At 43.2% G+C, this 21,966-nt stretch overlaps 1 protein-coding gene across 3 annotated transcripts in view; it reads left to right on the top strand.

Annotated features, from left to right (window-relative positions):
- The window catches only part of LOC106580977 (neurobeachin), a 344,141-nt gene that overhangs the window by 282,681 nt on the left and 39,494 nt on the right, over positions 1-21,966 (top strand). For all 3 annotated transcript variants that reach the window (XM_045703701.1, XM_045703700.1, XM_014162593.2), the window contains 2 exons: positions 11,705-11,845; positions 14,967-15,086. In XM_045703701.1, coding sequence (XP_045559657.1) covers positions 11,705-11,845; positions 14,967-15,086 — 261 coding nt within the window. The remainder of the gene's footprint in view (positions 1-11,704; positions 11,846-14,966; positions 15,087-21,966) is intronic.

Genomic DNA, 21,966 nt, shown 5'->3' with positions numbered 1-21,966 from the left:
TTCTGTTATACAACCTGCAGGACTGGGGGGGGGGAATTTGCATCATGTGCTCAGTCTGAACCCAGCGCTGGAATGTAGAGAAGGAGCTGATAGTTTAACATCACCGCAGGTCCTAACACTGGAATACCACATATTCACTATATAATGCACTACATTTGACCAGTCCCAATAGGGCTCTGGTCAAAAGTGGTGCATTAAATAGGGATTAGGGTGCCATTTGGTACGCAAACATAACATCCTAACAGATCCCAACACTGGAATAGCAGCTTAAGTGTCTCTGCTCTGTTTGGTACTGTATCGCCTCAGCACAAACGGAATGTTCTAGTGTCTCTGCTCTGTTTGGCATGGTACTGTCCTCGACCATCAACAGTAGGAGAGTTTTTAGTGTCTGTATGATGAGGGCTTCTGGCCCTGTTTAACTTCCTAGCAGCTCTCTCTCTCTCTTTATCTCTTTCTCTCTCTCTATCTCTCTACAACTCACAGACTCACTGACCTGAAAACAATCACATTCCTGTCTGAGCTTTCCTTCTCTCTCACTCTATCGCTCCCTCCTCACCCCGTTCCCTTTCGCTCTCAAAGTGCCGACTCCCTGACTCTCTCTGAGCTTCATTTTCACAAACGTTTTTTATCAATTTTCGCCTCAAATCCCAGACAAATGTTTGCTAGGGAGGGAGGGAAGCAGAGGGACAAGCAGGGAGGAAAGGAGGGAAAAGCAGGGAGGCAGGGAGGGAAGGAGGGAAAAGCAGGGAGGCAGAAAGGGAAGGAGGGAAAAGCAGGGGGAAGGAGGGAAAAGCAGGGAGGCAGGGAGGGAAGGAGGGGAAAGCAGGGGGGAAGGAGGGAAAAGCAGGGAGGCAGGGAGGGAAGGAGGGGAAAGCAGGGGGGAAGGAGGGAAAAGCAGGGAGGCAGGGAGGGAAGGAGGGGAAAGCCAGGAGGGAAGGAGGGAAAAGCAGGGAGACAGGGGAGGGAAGGAGGAAAAAGCAGGAAGGGGGGAAGTAGGGTATAGAAATGAGAGAGATTGCTGAACTCACGATGAAAATAAGAAATAACCACAACTTAAGCACCCTGGTAGGCATGTGTACTAATAATGTCAGTGAATACACTTCCCTCCTAACAGTAGTCTGTAAGGGTAATCTCCTCTGCACTTGGTTTATACCAGTTTCACCCAGCCAGTGTAGAAAGTCACTGTGTGAAAATTTCTACTCAGCCCTGTTGGAATTGAAAAAGACAACATTTGGTTTGAGTTGTTCAGGTAGGTAGTATAGTGGGTGATCCAGTATAATTCAGTGTTCACTCTGGCAGCAGGTCTACAGTAAAACACACACACACACACACACACACACACACACACACACACACACACACACACACACACACACACACACACACACACACACACACACACACACACACACACACACACACACACACACACACACACACACACAGCTTTCCTGTGTCTTCCTGCTGTCGTTTCTGCTCTTGTCACCCTGTGGCGGCTTCAGTCTGTACACAGCCAGGTGGGCCGTGTGTGTGTGTGTGTCTGAGAGAGCTCGAGCCCTCTGGCCCAGGGAGACAGTTATGTATTGTAATGTATTCCAGTGACATCCTCCCATGCTGTTTACAGGCTGAGCTGCCTTCATTACCATGAGTTCACAGGCCTCTGTCTCCTGACAGTTGTCCTTGAAACCCCAGGGCTCGTACACACACACACACACACACACACACACACACACACACACACACACACACACACACACACACACACACACACACACACACACACACACACACACACATACTCACACACGTACACACACACACCTCCAACCCCAGGCCTTCTACCTCCAGAGGTACCAGCTAGTAAAGGACTGAACTAGAATGAAGGGGATTGATTTCTCTAATATATAAACAGATTAGATAAAGAGCAGGGGGAATGAGGAAATAGGGAGGAACTCTGAGAGATACAGTAAGTCTTTTGAACAGAGTCATGTAAAACCACCTTACTCTGAAACACAAACATCTTCCTATATAGTGCTCTACTTTTGACCAGGCCCTATAGGGCGCTGGTCGAAAGTAGTGCACTATGCTGGGAATACAGTTCCATTTGGGAAGCAGCCATCCAGTGATATTTTGGGTGCCAATACCAGCAGGCTAAATGTACTATAGCTCCCGGATGATACACCACTTAATCCTCTCACACACCTGGTTTAGTGTGCTACACACACCTACACACACCTGCACATGCCTGCAATTTACCTGTTGATCAGTCAGCATGTCATCCGTGTTAAATCCAACTGAACAGAGTGTTCTCTGCCTCAGGGCCATAGTGGAGCATTCCTACTGTCAGATCACAGGCCTGTGGAGCACACACACACACAACCATACACACACACCCGCTATGTCAGCGGTACAGTTGTGTGGTGGAGCGGTTCATTAGGCTTTAATGATTATTTCCTGCTGACTGACAGGTGGCTGATGGGAAAGGGAAGCTCATCTCCTCATAGCTGTTAGTTGATGGAGTGGAAACGCTGATAATCCTATATGAAGGCATACTGAGTGTGCTCTTCTTAACAATCTAGAGCTTTATCACGGATGTTGTTCTACCTTCTTTTGTGTGTCTCTGAAAGGAAGTGATGTGATGTGACTCTGTCAAAACTTCTCTCAGGGAGGAACAGCCAAAGCTGTGAAGTGACAGCAGACATATGTACCTGATCTACTTTACCTCATAGCTACTGTTATGAAAAGGGGAGGGAGTGGGGGCTTGTCCGTGGTGGTCTTCGGACCTGCAACCTTATGAACCAGAACCCTTCACGTTTTCGATGGCTCCAAGACATCTAGCTCCCTTGGAAAAGTTGATATATTTACATTTCACATTTTAGTCCTTTAGCAGATGCTCTTATCTAGAGCAAACTCTGGCGTTGCAAGTGCCATGCTCTACCAAATGAGCCACACAGGACCATAATGTGCACATATACTATGTGCTTATGAACGCAGGGTAGCTACACTATTATACTGTATTTACCATTGTGAAGTTACATTAATTTGCCTTCTCTGCTTAGTTGTTGTAGCAAATCCTATTCATGTTTTTAAAAGAGTTAACAAAAGTTGCTGATAAGTTTATTGTGTATGTCGTAGCGAATGTTAGGAATGTAGCTAGCTACATAAACAACTCTGGAGATTTAGTGGTGCTAGTCGTGCATCACTGTATCAATGTTTTAAAGACTGCAACTGATCTTCAGAAATCCTATACCATGAGAGAAACCAGCCAAACGAAGAACTCTGAAGAACTTGATTGTAGCTGTTCAAGGTGCTTCTTCTGACAATCCCCAGAGAGAAAACACGTGTGACTCCTCCTGACAGTGCCGCTGCACTGTACCGTGATGTCATTTCCATTTAAATAAAAAATGCAGTGTGTGTGTCTCCTTGAGAGTTAGCCTAGATATTACCACACGAACTGCAGAACTTTCTCTGTGTTCCACACACTCGCATGCACACACATGCACACACACCAACACACACACACACACACGCGCTCCTCTTGGATCCTCACTTTGGGGTCGCTACTCTGCAGTCAGAGAATGATCCTAATTACATGTGACGAGTGGTTTATCTAGTGTAGCATGTGACAGCCCTATAATCCAGCAGCTAAGTTTGATCATGTCTTGTTTTGTGGTGCAGGTAGATATCACTAGGTCAGGTGTTATTTATGGGAGTGAACTCAGAAGGAGCTAAATGCAGAGCTGTCTAAAGCACTTGTTTTTATTGTCTCCTTATCATGTCCTGTATTTACATAACCACCTGGGAATAGGGAGCTGGTGATTACTGTGTGTTAGAGGAAAGCTAGAGATTTTTTTAGTACTCTACCCCACTAACCAGCCACGGAAGGGGGTCCCATATGGCACCCTATTCCCTATATAGTGCACAAATTTTGACCGGGACCCTATATCCCTATCTCCCACACAGTATCTATTTTAGCACTTTAGCTTGCTAACATTAGCATCAAACATTAGCAACATGGTTCCATCAATTAACCTTAAGAAACTTAGTTGCTATGCTACTAGAATCAACACACTTAACATGCCTGGTTGCTTTAAAGTGTGTTAATGTCAAGAAATCAATGAAATACCACATTGTAGCAAAGTTAGCTAGGTAGCTAGCTGTCACACATCAACAACAGAGAAGGTCAGAGTATAACCAGAGATGGATGTTGTTTTGTTTGAGTGAACTAGCCAAACATTTTTGTTACCCAAATGGCACCCTATGAACCATGGTCAAAAGTAGTATACTATATAGGGAATAGGGTGCCAGGTTGATGGTGCTGCATGCATGTGAAAGGCTTAGAGCTTTAGAAGGGCCTTATGGTCACTTAAGACCCAACACTATCTACCCATGTTAACAGCTTTTTAATGTCTTACTAATGAGCTAGTTTTGCAGGCTAAAGCCCCCATATCTTTTTATAGTCTAAGAGCTGTCTGTGAGGGTGACAGAGGAAGCCAGTAAGATGTAATAGACAAGACACACTATAACCAACGTAAGCCATGCGCAGTAAATCACCTTCTGTGTGTCGACAAACAGTGGCAATTCAACATTCAACTCTAGCCACTTTAATAATGGAAAAATGTATGTAATAAATGTATCACTAGCCACTTTAAACAATGCCACTTTATATAATGTTTACATACCCTACATTACCCATCTCATATGTATATACTGTACTCTATACCATCTACTGCATCTTGCCTATGCCGTTCGGCCATCACTCATTCATATATTTTTATGTACATATTCTTATTCATTCCTTTACACTTGTGTGTATAAGGTAGTTGTTGTGAAATTGTTAGGTTAGATTAATTGTTAGATATTACTGCATGGTCGGAACTAGAAGCACAAGCATTTCGCTACACTCGCATTAACATCTGCTAACCATGTGTATATGACAAATAAAATTTGATTTGATTTGATGTAGAATAGTCTGGAAATAAACAGAAAATGACGGCCGATGTTCTGTGGCGATATGACGTCCACCTGCTGCTTTTAACCGTTTGTCGACGCGGTTTTGTCCGCGCTGCTAGGTTTAGTGGAAATATTCATATTGACAGTCTCTTTGTATTTGGGGTTCTTAGCTAACTATCAGACCACGTTAGCTGTGAGACCAAGTTAGCTATGAGACCAAGTTAGCTATGAGATCATGTTAGCTGTGAGACCATGTTAGCTATGAGACCACATTAGCTGTGAGACCATATTAGATTTGCGACTATGTTAGCTGTCAGACCATGTTAGCTGTGAGGCCATGTTAGTTATGAGACCATATTAGCTGTGAGACTATGTTAGCTATGAGACCATGTTAGCTGTGAGACTATGCTAGCTATGAGACTATGTTTGCTATGAGACCATGTTAGCTGTGAGACTATGTTAGCTGTGAGACCATTTTAGCTGTGAGACCATTTTAGCTGTGAGACTATGTTAGCTATGAGACTACGCTAGCTATGAGACCATGTTTGCTGTGGGACCATGTTAGCTGTGAGACCATGTTAGCTGTGAGACTATGTTAGCTGTGAGACCATTTTAGCTGTGAGACCATGTTTGCTGTGAGACCATGTTAGCTGTGAGACCATGTTAGCTGTTGAAACCCAGTCCGTCCTATTAGCTGGCTGTGCTGTCCAGCTGCAGCTATGATTGGGCTAAGCTGACTGAGACCAGCCTGGTTCCTCCTGGATGTTTAACAACCTGTCTGTCTTCCTGTAGCCCACAGCCCAATCACAGCTGGCCCCAGACGCCACCTGACAGCCTATTATCACCCCGTAAATCTCAGCAGATCTCAATAAACTTCTCTTCCATTCTCCCTCATCGTGCTAACATTGATGTGGACGGTCATTATGTTGGAGAGGAAAGAAAGGAACGTAGAAGGAAACCAGACGTGACCAGTTGGTTTTGAGGGAGAGAGTTGAGCGCAAGTCAAACATTCCTACTAATGCCATGTGTTCTGTGCCACATAGAGGGAGGTATGGGCTGTGGGAACATAATGAAGTTGACGAGACTGTCTACGCTGCATCTCATATGGAACCCTATTCACTATATATCCAGGGTCCTCTGGTCAAAAGTAGTGTATATAGTGAATAAAATTCCATTTGGAAAGCAGATTTTTGTGTTGTAACACTCATATAACTCCAGCCATGGGAATTCTGGAGTAACGGCAAGTCTTAATGATTTGAAATGAAAGTCATTTTATTTTTTGTCGTTGACTCGCCACAAGCTGCAGCTCATCTGAATCAAATTAAATGAAATAAAATTGTATTAGTCACATGCGCCGAATACAACAATGCAGTTTAAACAATGCAGTTTAAAAACAATGCAGTTTAAAAAATATATGAGTAAGAATACAAAAAAAAGTAACAAGTAATTAAAGAGCAGCAGTAAAATAATAATAGCGAGACTATTTACAGGGAGGTACAGAGTCAATGTGTGGGGGCAGTTCAGGTAATATGTACATGTAGGTAGAGTTATTAAAGTGACTATACATCGATGATAACAACAGAGAGTAGCAGTGGTGTAAAAGAGGGGGGGGGGCAATGCAAATAGTCTGGGTAGCCATTTCATTAGATGTTCAGGAGTGGTATGGCTTGGGGGTAGAAGCTGTTAAGAAACCTCTTGGACCTTGACTTGGTGCTCGGGTACCACTTGCCGTGCGGTAGCATAGAGAAGAGTCTATGACTAGGGTGGCTGGAGTCTTTGACAATCTTTTGGGCCTTCCTCTGACACCGCCTGGTGTACAGGTCCTGGATGGTAGGAAGCTTGGCCCCAGTGATGTACTGGGCTGTACGCACTACCCTCTGAAGTGCCTAGCAGTCGGAGGCCGAGCAGTTGCCATACCAGGCAGTGATGCAACCAGTCAGGATGTTTTCGATGGTGCAGCTGTAGAACCTTTTGAGGATCTGAGGATCCATGCCAAAACTTTTCAGTCTCCTGAGGGGGAATAGGTTTTGTCGTGCCCTCTTCACGACGGTCTTGGTGTGCTTGGACCATGTTAGTTTGTTGGTGATGTGGACACCAAGGAACTTGAAGCTCTCAAACTGCTCCACTATAGCCCCGTCGATGAGAATGGGGGCGTGCTCGGTCCTCTTTTTCCTGGAGTCCACAAACATTTCCTTTGTCTTGATCACGTTGAGGGAGAGGTTGTTTTCCTGGTACCACATGGCCAGGTATCTGACCTCCTCCCTATAGGCTGTCTCGTTGTTGTCGGTGATCAGGCCTATTGTCGTGTCATCGGCAAACTTAATTATCGTGTTGGAGTCGTGCCTGGCAGTGCAGTCATGTGTGAACAGGGAGTACAGGAGAGGACTGTGCACGCACCCCTGAGGGGCCCCTGTGTTGAGGATCAGCGTGGCGGATGTGATGTTACCTACCCTTACCACCTGGGAGCAGCCTGTCAGGAAGTCCAGGATCCAGTTGCAGAGGGAGGTGTTTGGTCCCAGGGTCCTTAGCTATTTGATGAGCTTTGAGGGCACTGTGGTGTTGAATGCTGGGCTGTAGTCAATGAATAGTATTCTCACATAGGTGTTCCTTTTGACCAGGTGGGAAACGGCAGTGTGGAGTGCGATAGAGATTGCATCATCTGTGGATCTGTTAGGGCAGTATGTAAATTGGAGTGGGTCTAGGGTTTCTGGGATAATGGTGTTGATGTGAGCCATGACCTGCCTTTCAAAGCACTTCATGGCTACAAACTTGAGTGCTACGGGTCAGTAGTCATTTAGGTTGGTTACCTTAGTGTTCTTGGGCAAAGGGACTATGTTTGTCTGCTTAAAACATGTTGGTATTACAGACTCGGACAGGGAGAGGTTGAAAATGTCAGTGAAGACACTTGCCAGTTGGTCAGCGCATGCTTTCAGTACACGTCCTAGTAGACCGTCTGGCCCTGTGGCCTTGTGAATGTTGACCTGTTTAAAGGTCTTACTCACATCGGCTGCGGCGAGCGTGATCACACAGTCTTCCGGAACAGCTGGTGCTCTTTAGTACAATTTGATCTTAGTCCGGTATTGACACTTTGCCTATTTGATGGTTCGTCGAAGGGCATAGCGGGATTTCTTATAAGCTTCCGGGTTAGTGTCCCGCTCCTTGAAATCGGCAGCTCTACCCTTTAGTTCAGTGCGGATGTTGTCTATAATACATGGCTTCTGGTTGGGGTATGTACGTACAGTCACTGTGGGGACGACGTCATCGATGTACTTATTGATGAAGCCAATGACTGATGTGGTGTACTCCTCCAGGTCACTGGTGCTTCCTGCTTTAATTTTTGCTTGTAAGCAGGAATCAGGAGGATAGAATTATGGTCAGATTTGCCAAATGGAGGGCGAGAGCTTTGTATGCGTCTCTGTGTGTGGAGTGAAGGTGGTCCCTATGTTTTCTTTCCCTCTGGTTGCACATTAAACATGCTGATAGAAATTTTGTAAGACGGATTTAAATTTCCCTGCTTTAAAGTTCCCGGCTACTTGGAGCACCGCCTCTGGGTGAGCGTTTTCCTGTTTGCTTATGGCTGAATACAGCTCATTTAGTGCAGTCTTAGTGCCAGCATCGGTCTGTGGTGGTATGTAGACAGCTACAAAAAATACAGATGAAAACTCTCTAGGTACAGTTGAAGTCGAAAGTTTACATACACTTATGTTGGAGTCATTAAAACTCGTTTTTCAACCACTCCACAAATATCTTGTTAACAAACTGTTGTTTTGGCAAGTCGGTTAGGACATCTACTTTGTGCATGACACAAGTAATTTTTCCAACAATTGTTTACAGACATATTATTTCACTTATAATTCACTGTATCACAATTCCAGTGGGTCAGAAGTTTACGTACTGTTGACTGTGCCTTTAAACAGCTTGAAAAATTCCTGAAATTATGTCATGGCTTTAGAAGCTTCTGATAGGCTAATTGACATTATTTGAGTTAATTGGAGGTGTACCTGTGGATGTATTTTAAGGTCTACCTTCAAACTCAGTGTCTCTTTGCTTGACGTCATGGGAAAATCAAAAGAAATCAGCCAAGACCTCAGAAAAAAATTGTAGACCTCCACAAGTCTGGTTCATCCTTGGGAGCAATTTCCAAACGCCTGAAGGTACCACGTTCATCTGTACAAACAATAGTAAACAAGTATAAACACCGTGGGATCACGCAGCCGTCATACTGATCAGGAGGGAGACGCGTTCTGTCTCCTAGAGATGAACGTACTTTGGTGTGAAAAGTGCAAATCAATCCCAGAACAACAGCAAAGGACCTTGTGAAGATGCTGGAGGAAACAGGTACAAAAGTATTTATATCCACAGTAAAACGAGTTCTATATCGACATAACCTGAAAAGCCGCTCAGCAAGGAAGAAGCCACTGCTCCAAAACCGCTATAAAAAAGCCAGACTACGGTTTGCAACTGCACATGGGGACAAAGATCGTACTTTTTGGAGCAATGTCCTCTGGTCTGATGAAACAAAAATAGAACTGTTTGGCCATAATGACCACCGTTATGTTTGGAGGAAAAAGGGGGAGGCTTGCAAGCCGAAGAACACCTCCCCAACCGTGAAGCATGGTGGTGGCAGCATCATGTTGTGGGGGTGCTTTGCTGCAGGAGGGACTGGTGCACTTCACAAAATAGATGGCATCATGAGTAATGAAAATGATGTGGATATATTGAAGCAACATCTCAAGACATCAGTCAGGAAGTTAAAGCTTGGTTGCAAATGAGTCTTCCAAATGGACCCCAAGCATACTTCCAAAGTTGTGGCAAAATGGCTTAAGGGCAACAAAGTCAAGTTATTGGAGTGGCCATCACAAAGCCCTGACCTCAATCCTATAAAAAATAATTGTGAGCAGAACTGACAAAAAATTAAAAAAAAAAAAAGCTCTGTAAGGAGGAATGGGCCAAAATTCACCCAACTTATTGTGGGAAGCTTGGGGAAGGCTACCCGAAATGTTTGACCCAAGTTAAACAATTTATAGGCAATGCTACCAAATACTAATTGAGTGTATGTAAACTTCTGACCCACTGGGAATGTGATGAAAGAAATAAAAGCTGAAATAAATCATTCTCTCTACTATTATTCTGACATTTCACATTCTTAAAATAAAGTGGTGATCCTAACAGACCTAAGACAGGGAATTTTTACTTGGATTAGATGTCAGGAATTGTGAAAAACTGAGTTTAAATGTATTTGGCTAAGGTGTATGTAAACTTCTGAGTTCAACTGTAGATAGTGTGGTCTACAGCTTATCATGAGATACTCTACCTCAGGTGAGCAAAACCTCTAGACTTCCTTAGCTATCGTGCACCCGCTGTTATTTATAAACATACATAGTACTCCGCCCCTTGTCTTACCGCTGTTCTGTCCTAACGATACAGCATATAACCAGCCAGCTGGATGTTGATAATGTCGTCATTCAGCCACGACTCCGTGAAGCATAAGATATTACAGTTTTGAATGACCCATTGGTAGTTTAATCTTCCGCGTAGGTCAGCAATTTTATTTTTCTAGCAGAATGGCAGGAAGTGGGGGTTTATTCAATCGCCTACTGGCCCCTTTTTCTCCGCCTTGTCTTCACGCAAATGACGGGGATCTGGGCCTGTTTCCGAGAAAACAGTATATCATTCACGCCGGGCTCGTTGGCAGTTCTGATGTCCAGAAGTTATTTTCGGGTCATAAGAGACGGTAGCAGCAACATTATGTACAAAATAAGTTAAAAAATAAGTTGCAAAGAAAAAAACAATTGGTTAAGAATACGTAAAACGTCAGCCTTGTTCTCCGGCACCATCAAGGGCTTTGTTGGGGTAGATTTCCCATGATTTCTGTGGTCAATCCGAGATATGGCCGCCTCGTGCATAAAACACACACACACACACACACACACACACACACACACACACACACACACACACACACACACACACACACACACACACACACACACACACACACACACACACACACACACACACACACACACACACACACACACTGTATCTTTAGCACTGAGTGTATTAATATTGACTGCCAATGTACCTCCAAGGCCTGCCTGTGGGTCAGGGTGATTGAAAAGACAGAGAAAGCAATTTAACCTCCACTAAATCAATTTTAATGGACTAATTAGATTGCCTTTAAAAACACATGAGAAAGCAAAGGCTTGGGACCCAGAGTGAGTCTCAGTGTCATAATATTGGCGTAGGTCCCATCCCAAATTGCATCCTATTACCTACAGAGTGTACTGCTTTTGCCCAGAGCCCTATGGGCCCTGGTCAAAAGTTGTACTCTATATTGGGAATGGGTTGCTATTTGGGACACAGTGTCGGCATAATACAGAGAGGCTGGGACCCAGAATGTAATATTGACTTGGCCTCTGTTCCAGAGTTATGGTGGAGGAATGAAACACTCTATCAAAGACCAACAGTTGGGTTGTAAAGTCATGTATTTCTTGATTTATCCATTGACTAACTCATTACTGTAATATCAATAGCAGATCTTACTAAACTCCTGGAGGGCTGTGGCGTTTTTTTACCATAACAACATGGCGGGACACATTCAAATGTCTCATTTGGCCTGGGGGCCGTTTGTTTGACCACCCTGCTCTAGGAGCTGCCTGTCTACGAAGTCTTAAACATCAGTTATATACTGAACATAATATGCTCTATCTACTGTATATAACTTATTTTCTTCCTGTTTCTTCCTCAGCCAATTGGAGCATTGAACCCGAAGCGTGCTGTGTTCTATGCAGAGCGCTACGAGACGTGGGAAGAGGACCAGACCCCCCCATATCACTACAACACCCACTACTCCACCGCTAACTCCACCATGCTCTGGCTGCTCAGGATAGTACGTACTCTATACACCATCCACCCAATCCCCTATTCATTGTACCCTATACCTGCAAAAGTGGGTTGTTGATTAAAAAAAAGTCCATTAATCATTTCTACGTTTTTTCTATCTGATTTTAGACGTTTGAGTGTAGACGTACAGTACCAGTAAAAAGTTTGGACACACCTACTCATTCAAGGGTTTTTCTTTATTTTTACTATTTTCTTCATTGTAGAATAATATTGAAGACATCAAAACTATGAAATAACACATAAGGAATCATGTAGTAGCCAAAAAATTGTTAAACAAATCAAAATATATTTTATATTTGAGATTCTTCAAAGTAGCCACCCTTTGCCTTGATGACAGCTTTGCACACTCTTGGCCTTCTCTCAATCAGCTTCATGAGGTAGTCACCTGGAATGCATTTAAATTAACAGGTGTGCCTTGTTAAAAGTGAATTTGTGGAATTTTTTTCTTAATGCGTTTGAGCCAATCGGTTGTGTTGTGACAAGGTAGGGGTGGTATACAGAAGATAGACCAAATCCATATTTTGACAAGAACAGCTCAAATAAGCAAAGAGAAATGACAGTCCATCATTACTTTAAGGCATGAAGGTCAGTCAAGAACTTTGAAAGTTTCTTCAAGTGCAGTCACAGAAACCATCAAGCGCTATGATGAAACTGGCTGTCATGAGGACCGCCCAGGAAAGGAAAACCCAGAGTTACCTTTGCTGCCGAGGAGAAGTTAATTAGAGTTACCAACCTCAGAAATTGCAGCCCAAATAAATGCTTGACAGAGTTCAAGTAACAGATACATCTCAACATCAACTGTTCACAGGAGACAGGCCTTCATGGTCTGAATCAGGCCTTCATGGTCGAATTTCTGCAAAGAAACCACTACTAAAGGACACCAATAAGAAGAAGAGACTTGCTTGGGCTAAGAAACACGAGCAATGGACATTAGACCGGTGGAAATCTGTCCTTTGGTCTGAATTTAAGATTTTTGGTTAGAATTCAAGGTACACTTAACCAGCATGGCTACCACAGTATTCTACAGTGATACGCCATCCCATCTGGTTTGCGCTAGGTGGGACTATAATTTGTTTTTCAACAGGACAATGACCCAACACACCTCCAGGCTGTGTAAGGGCTATTTGACCAGGAAGGAGAGTGATGGAGTGCTGCATCAGATGACCTGGCCTCCACAATCCCCCAACCTCAACCCAATTGAGATGGTTTGGGATGAGTTGGAACGTAGAGTGAAGGAAAAGCAGCCAACAAGTGCTCAGCAAAGCTGTCATCAAGGCAAAGGGTGGCTACTTTGAAGAATCTCAAATCTCAAATATATTTTTATTTGTTTAACACTTTTTTGTTTATGGTTATTGGTTATTTCATAGTTTTGTTGTCTTCACTATTGTTCTACAATGAAGAAAATAGTAAAAATAAAGAAAAACCCTTGAATGAGTAGGTGTGTCCAGACATTTTACTGGTACTGTAAGTAGTTTTTTATCCAAATTAATATGTTCAAAATGGCAGCTAGTATGTTAGTTAGATAGTAAGTCACACAATCTACACAGTTGAAAGGACATTGATACTATCTAGTGTTTAGTAAATACCAGTGGAATCCAAATGGTGTGATAAAGGGTTACCCCTCCTGGGGTTTGGCCATATCTGATATGTTAGGCAGCTCGTTAATTGGAGAAAGCTTGATGGGGAGTTAGTAGCACCCTCCCCCTGTTCTCCCTTTGCCTGCCACTCTCCTCCTCCTCTTCCCCTCATTAGCAGAGGGTCTGTTGAATTAGAAGAGTTCCTCTGACAGCACTTACACCTCTCCTCACTACCCACACTCCTCCTCTCCTCCTCTCCACCCTACATCCCCCCCATCAGAACACTGTCTCCATCTCAGACTGGGAACACCACATACGGTATCAGCCAATTACCACCGTCGCTCCCGGCGACCAGCACTGTAATTAATACTCCCTAAGGCATTGTGGGTAATGTACAGTAGGGGAGGACAGACAGACAGACAGACAGACAGACAGACAGACAGACAGACACTTGTCAGGAACCTCACATACACAGAAACACACCATAGATGTGGTAAAGAGGTCAATGGAACTCGACCCAAACAATGGAAATGCCATGGAAAGGTATTGGGGAAAGATGCCGTGGGGGTGTGATGTTCGTCGTTAAAGGTAGACCAAGGCGCAGCGTGAGTTGGGTTCATCATACTTTATTTTCAATGTGAACCAGCAAAAACAATAAACAATACAATGAACAAAAAGCTAGGCGTGCAAACACATGCAACACAAAGACAAGATCCCACACTGAAGGAGGGAAAAGGGCTGCCTAAGTATGATTCCCAATCAGAGACAACGATAGACAGCTGCCTCTGATTGGAAACCATACTGGGCCAATCAAAGAAAAAGACAACATAGACATATAACACATAGAATGCCCACCCCATGTCACACCCTGACCTAACCAAACAGAGAAAAACGGCACTCTCAGGTCAGGGCGTGACAGGGGGAAAGATTGCGAATCTTCTCTTTGCAACAGCCCGGCGTCCTTCTTCTTCTTCTGGGCTCCCAAGTGGCGCTGCGGTCTAAGGCACTGCATCTCAGTGCTTGAGGTGTCACTACAGACCCTGGTTTGAGTCCAGGCTGAATCACAACCGGCCGTGATTGGGAGTCCCATAGGGTGGCACACAATTGACCCAATGTCGTCTGGGTCTGGCCGGGGTAGGCCGTCATTGTAAATAAGAATTTATTCTTAACTGACTTACCTAGTTAAATAAAGGTTAAATAAATAAAATAAAAATTCTATCCCCCACAGTCTGCGTTCCATTGACCTCTTTACCGCATCTATGGTTCCAATAAGAGACATTCTCATTGTCCCTTCTCTCTGTCACAACCAGTAGAATTCAGCTATTAGCTCTCCTTAGAGGAGTAGAAATTATTCATTCTGAACATGCAATAGAAAATCTAGTTCACTGACAGTATGGTTTGGAATGGGGGTGTTATGTGTGTTCGTTTGTTTGTTTGTGTGTGTGTGTGTGTGTGTGTGTGTGTGTGTGTGTGTGTGTCCATGAAACATCCTTTCCTCAACGTAAAATGTGTGTGTGTTTTCTCTTGCAGGAGCCTTTCACCACGTTCTTCCTGAAAGCTAACAACAACAAGTTTGACCATCCAGACCGGACCTTTTCAGCCATCACCCGCTCCTGGAGGCACTGCCAGAGAGACACCTCAGACGTCAGGGTGTGTGTCTTTGTGTCACTGTGTGTGTGTGTGTGTGTGTGTGTGTGTGTGTGTGTGTGTGTGTGTGTGTGTGTGTGTGTGTGTGTGTGTGTGTGTGTGTGTGTGTGTGTGTGTGTGTGTGTGTGTGTGTGTGTGTGTGTGTGTGTGTGTGTGTGCGTGCGTGCATTCAGGTATGTGTGTGTCCATGAAACAACCTCTGCTCAATGTAAAATACTCTGTATCTGTGTCTACGGTGGGTCTGTTCATCGGTTTTCAACCCAGAAGGAAACGTCACAATAAAATATATATCCCATGAATTATAAATAACACTGTGCTCAAACTGAGGAACAGAGACATGGTACACTGTGCATAACTAAAACACTTAAAAATACATACTTGATTTACCTCTTATATAAAAAAAACATTACTTTAAAAAAGAAAGGAGTGCTGTACTCTATGTGAACAAAGGCTGAAGACAAAGAAAGAAAGAAATCCTCTCCTTCCTTCCTCAGAGGAGCAGTCAGAGGTTTGTATCCCAAATGGCTCCCTATTAGCCCTGCTCAAAAGTAGTGCACTATATAGAGAATAGGGTGCCATTTGGGACACAGACAGAGAAACGCTGAACCACCACCACGGTCACTCTGTAACACAGCGGGAACAGCTCTGACCTCAAAGTGTCAGATATTTCTAGAACACCCCGTGTCGGGTTAGTGTTGCCCCAGGCAATTAATAAAGCATTAATGACAAAAGCTATTTAAAATGTAGTGTTTTATGTCCGGACAGGGCTTTTCCTGGGCTCAGCTTGGGGAGGAGGGGGAGAGAGCAGCACACCAGCCAACACGCCCTGTTAACAAATACATGCTACTTTAAACTACTTGTATGTATGTCTGTCTGTCTGTTGAAACACACAGAACATGGCTGCTGGTCTATCAGCACAAAGGAGACAGAGACAAGCTATTACAACCGCAGCTGTGTTTCATTATGTATTAGTAACAGGAATTATTCTGCTAAATTGTTTCATCTACACACACAGTTCTACCTTCATACACACAGTTTTACCTTCATGCACACAGTTTTACACACAGTTTTATGTAGGTGCACGCAGTTACCTATGTACACAGTTACCTACATACACAAAGTGCTACCTACATTATGACACAGAGTACAGAACTGGGGGAGTGGAAGGGGGCCTTTGCAGGGGTGGGCTGACCACCTACAAGAGCAAGTCTATATGGAGCGACCTTGTTCTAGCATCCCCCCACCCTCCTCCACTTCACAATTCATTTTTTAACAGTGTTAATAATCCATGTCTCTGTGTCCCCACTAGTGTGTGTGTGTCATGTACATGCTTGCCTGCGTGCGTGTGTGTGAGTGAAAGAGGGAGAGGCAGACTTGTCTATGAGTAGTCCCAGTAACAGTCCCAGTAACCCCCCAGAACGCTGCCAGTGTGTTACCTGAAGGGCTCGAGCAGGATCTAATATAGCTAATGCTATGGCCTGTTAGCTATCTATGGTGGCTGTTAGCTATCTATGGTGGCTGTTAGCTATCTATGGAGGCTATTAGCTATCTATGGAGACTGTTAGGTATCTATGGGCTGTTAGCTATTTTTGCAGGCTGTTAGCTATCTATGGAGGCTGTTAGCTATCTATGGAGACTGTTAGCTATCTATGGGGGCTGTTGGCTGTCTACGGAGGCTAGTAGCTATATATGGAGGCTATTAGCTATCTATGGAGCCTGTTAGCTATCTATGGAGGCTCTGTGATTGACTTGTTCAGCCCATTAACAGGCTGTTGCTGTATTAATGGCTGACGGGAGCTGGGCTCGAAAACGGAGCTGGCAGCTTTAACAGCTTGGTGCTGAGTTATGACAGGGAAGTTTACAAATAGAGAGAGTAAGGGGGAGGGGGAAGGGAGGGAGGGAGAGAGAGAGAGAGAGAGAGAGGAAGGGTTGGAGGGGAAGAGAGTGAGGGAGAGAGAGGACCGAGAAATAGACAGACAGAGAGAGAGAGATAGATAAAGAGAGAGGGGAGGGAGGTTGGGAGGGAGGGAGGAACAGCCTCCAGTGTTGTGGTCAGTTAGAGGGTAAAATGTGACCAACAGCAGACTCCAGTATTTTATTGGGGTGTTTCCTGTCATGCCACCTTCCTCTGTAAACCCTGATTTACCGTCCTAAAGCCCTGCCTGTAACCCTCCTGTAGTTATCAGCCCATAGGCAACAGGCCTGGTCGAACTCCCATAGGCCTGGTAAAAACCAACAGTATCACAGAACACGACAAACACTGCTTTCATAAAACAGCCCTCATACTAGAGCTGAACCAGCTAGGATGCCCAGCATATTGTAAACACACACATACACAGTCACTGACATACACATGCACGAACGCGCGTGCACACACACACACACACACACACACATATGCACGGACGCACACACCAACATGAAGTCACCCCCCACACATGGCACGCACACACATGGCACACACACAAACACATGCAATTCCTGACACACACAGGCCTAGATAAACAGAGTTGAAATGGTTTTAAATGGTTTTAAAGGGTTTTCTAATGAGGGCTCTGACAGAGAAAGGAGGGAGGTGCCACATTCCTGTTGTGCACATGGTCCAATGTACAGAGGCATCTGTCAGAGAGGGAGGAGTGGAGTTGAGTGGAGAAGAGGAGGCTCTGTGATTGGCTAAAGCAGTGGCTGGTCGATCTTCAAGTCCTTGCGATCCCAAAAAATAGTCTTGCATTGTTGGTCTTAGATGTACTTGATTCAGCTGGGCCTAAAATAGTGTATACAAAATATTTTGGTGTGACTCCTTTGTGGATGATGTTAAACATATTTGTTGGTCTGATGTGATTATTAATAAGGAGCCTCCAGACACTGCACTTGATGCATTTATGATATTGCTTCTTCCAGTTATTGATAAACATGCACCTGACTGTTAGAACTGTTAAGGTTCCATGGATTGATGAGGAATTGAAAAACTGTATGGTTGAAAGAGATAGGGCAAAAGGAGTGACTAAGTCTGGCCACACATCTGACTTACTGCAAATTAAGAAATTATGTGACTAAACTCAACAAAAAGAAAAATAAACTGCATTATAAAACCAATAAAAAAACTTTGGAGAACTTTAAATGAAATAATGTTCAGAAAGACAAATTCAACTCCATCTTACATCGAATCAGATGGCTTATTCATTACAAAACCATTTGATGTTGCCAATTATTTTAATGATTACTTAGGCAGGAAATGCCAACAACATTGAGCCAGTGTACTCATGCATAAAAAATAACAACAATTTAAGAAAGCATTGCAAGTTTGAATTTTGTAAAGTTAGTGTGGGAGAGGTGGAAATATTATTGTTATCTATCAATATTGACAAACCTCCTGGCATTGAAAACTTAGATGGAAAGCTTTTGAGGATGGTAGCTGAATCTGTAGCCACTCCTATCTGTCAAAACTTTAATCTGAGCCTAGAGGAAAGTATTTGTCCTCACGCCTGGAGGGAAATGGCATTTACTGGTTCTAACAGCAGACCTATCAGCTTGCTCCCAGCTCTTAGCAAACTGTTAGAAAAATTGTGTTTGTCCAAATACAATGTTATTTCTCTGTAAACAAATGAACAACAGACGTTCAGCATGCTTGTAGAAAAGGGCACTCAACATGTACTGCACTGACACAAATGACTGATGATTGGTTGAAAGAAATTGATAGTACAAAGATTGTGGGAGCTGTACTGTTAGATTTCAGTGCAGCCTTTAATATTATTGACCGTAACCTGTTGTTGAGAGAACGTATGTGTTATGGCTTTTCAACCTCTGCCATATCGTGGATATAGACCTAATGTCAAACATGTAAAGTGTGGTGTACCACAGGGCAGCTCTTTAGGCCCTCTACTCTTTTCTATTTTTACCAATGACCTGCCACTGGCATTAAACATGTGTGTCCATGTATGCTAATGATTCAACCATATACACATCAGCAAACACAGCTAATGAAGTCACTGAAACCCTTAACAAAGAGTTGCAGTCTGTTTTGGAATGGGTGGCCAGTAATAAACTGGTCCTGACCATCTCTAAAACTAAGAGCATTGTATTTGGTACAAATCATTCCTGAAGTTCTAGACCTCAGCTGAATCTGGTAATGAATGGTGCGGCTGCTGAACAAGTTGAGGAGACTAAATTCCTTGGTGTTACCTTAGATTGGAAACTGTCATGGTCAAAACATATAGATCCAATGCTTGTAAAGATGGGGAGAGGTCTGTCCGTAATAAAGAGATGCTCTGCTTTTTTGATACCACACTCCACAAATCAATTCCTGCAGGCTCTAGTTTTATCTTATGTTGATTATTGTCCAGTCATATAGTCAAATGGTGCATAGAAGGACCTAGTTAATGCAGCGGGCCCAAAACAGAGCGGCATGTTGTGCTCTTCATTGTATTTGTATTTATTATGGATCCCCATTAGCTGCTGCCAAAGCAGCAGCTACTCTTCCTGGGGTCCAGCAAAATTAAGGTAGTTTATACAATTTTAAAAACATTACAATACATTCACAGATTTCACAACACACTGTGTGTCCTCAGACCCCTACTCCACCACTACCACATATTTACAGTACTAAAACTAAGTGTATGTATGTATGTTTGTGTATGTTTGTGTTGCTTCACAGTCCCCGCTGTTCCATAAGGTGTTTTTTTTATCTGTTAAAAAATATAATTTGACTGCTTGCGTCAGTTACTTGATGTGGAATAGAGTTCCATGTAGTCATGGCTCTATGTAGTACTCCATGCCTCCCATAGTCTGTTCTGGACTGTGAAGAGACCTCTTGTGGCATGTCTTGTTGGGTATGCATGGGTGTTCGAGCTGTGTGCCAGTAGTTTAGACAAACAGCTTGGTGCATTCAACATGTCAATACCTCTCATAAATAAAAGTAGTGATGAGTCAATCTCTCCTCCACTTTCAGCCAGGAGAGATTGACATATAAATATTAGCTCTCTTTGTACATCCAAGGGCCAGCTGTGCTGCCCTGTTCTGAGTCAACTGCAATTTTCCTAAGTCCTTTTTTGTGGCACCTGACCACACGACTGAACAGTAGTCAAGGTGCAACAAAACTAGGGCCTGTAGGACCTGCCTTGTTGATAGTGTTGTTAAGAAGGCAGAGCATCGCTTTATTATAAACAGACTTATCCCCATTTTAGTTACTACGGCATCAATATGTTTTGACCATGACGGTTTACAATCTAGGGTTACTCCAAGCAGTTTAGTCATCTCAACTTGCTCAATTTCCACATTATTTATTACAAGATTTAGTTGAGGGTTAGGGTTTAGTGAGTGTTTTGTTCCAAATACAATACTTTAAGTTGTAGAAATATTTAGGGCTAATTTATTCCTTGCCACCCAATCTGAAACTAACTGCATCTCTTTGTTGAGTGTTGCAGTCATTTCAGTCGCTGTAGTAGCTGACGTGTATAATGTTGAGTCGTCTGCATACATAGACACTCTGGCTTTAATCAAAGTCAGTGGCATGTCATTAGTAAAAAGTTTAAAAACCAAGGGCCTAAACAACTACCCTGGGGAATTCCTGATTCTAACTGGATTATATTTGAGAGTCTTCCATTAAAGAACACCCTCTATGTTCTGTGAGACAAGTAACTCTTTATCCACATTATAGCAGGGTGTGTAAAGTCATAACACATACGTGCTTTCAGCAGCAGACTATGATCGATAAGGTCAAAAGCTGCACTGAAGTCTAAGAAGACAGCCCCCGAAATCATTTTATCATCAATTTTTCTCAGCCAATCATCAGTTATTTGTGTAAGTGCTGTGCTTGTTGAGTGTCCTTCCCTATAAGCATGCTGAAATTCTGTTGTCAATTTGTTTACTGTGAAATAGCATTGTATCTGATCAAGTACAATTTTTTTCCAGAAGGTTAGTAAGGGTTTGTAACAGGCTGATTGGTCGGCTATTTGAGCCAGTAAAGGGGGCTTTACTATTCTTGGGTAGCGGAATTACTTTAGCTTCCCTCCAGGCCTGAGGGCACACGCTCTCTAGTAGGCTTAAATTGAAGATGTGGCAAATAGGAGTGGCAATATCGTCTGCTATTATCCTCAGTAGTTTCCCATCCAGATTGTCAGACCCCGGTGGCTTGTCATTGTTGATAGACAACAATAATTTATTAACTCTTCCACACTGACTTTAAGGAATTCAAAAGTACAATTCTTGTCTTTCATAATTTGGTCCGATATACTTGGATGTGTAGTGTCAGCGTTTGTTGCTGGCATGTCATCCCTAAGTTTGCTTAACTTGCCAATGAAAAAGTAATTAAAGTAGTTTGCAATATCAGTGGGCTTTGTGATGAATGAGCCATCTGATTCAATGAATGAATTAGATGAGTTGGCTTTTTTCCCAAAATTTCATTTAAGGTGCCCCAAAGCTTTTTACTATCATTCTTTAAATAATTTATATTTGTTTCATAGTGTAGTTTATTTTTATTTTTATTTACTTTAGTCACATTATTTCTTAATTTGCAGTACGTTTGCCAATCAGTTGTGCTGCCAGACTCAATTTTTCAAATCCTCATCAATCCAAGGGGATTTAACAGTCTTTAAAGTCATTTTCTTAATGGCTGCGTGGATTTGGATACTGCTTTAAAACAAACGTATGCAGCATTAGTAAGTTGATGATTTAATTCCTGTGCTGTTTGTAACTACCCTGGTAGGTTGACTGACAATCTGACCCAGGTTTCAGGCACTGGTTACAGTTTGAAGTTTTTTCTTGAGTGGGCAGCTTGATGATAGCCAGTCAATATTTAAATCACCCAGAAAATATACTTCTCTGTTGATATCACATACATTATCAAGCATTTCACACATATTATCCTGACAGTGACTGTTAGCAC

This window comes from Salmo salar, chromosome ssa20 (genome assembly GCF_905237065.1).
Source record: "Salmo salar chromosome ssa20, Ssal_v3.1, whole genome shotgun sequence".
NCBI classification, from domain to species: Eukaryota; Metazoa; Chordata; class Actinopteri; order Salmoniformes; family Salmonidae; genus Salmo; species Salmo salar.
The sequence above is the reverse complement of the archived record's forward strand: the minus strand, read 5'-3'. Positions and strand labels throughout refer to the sequence as shown.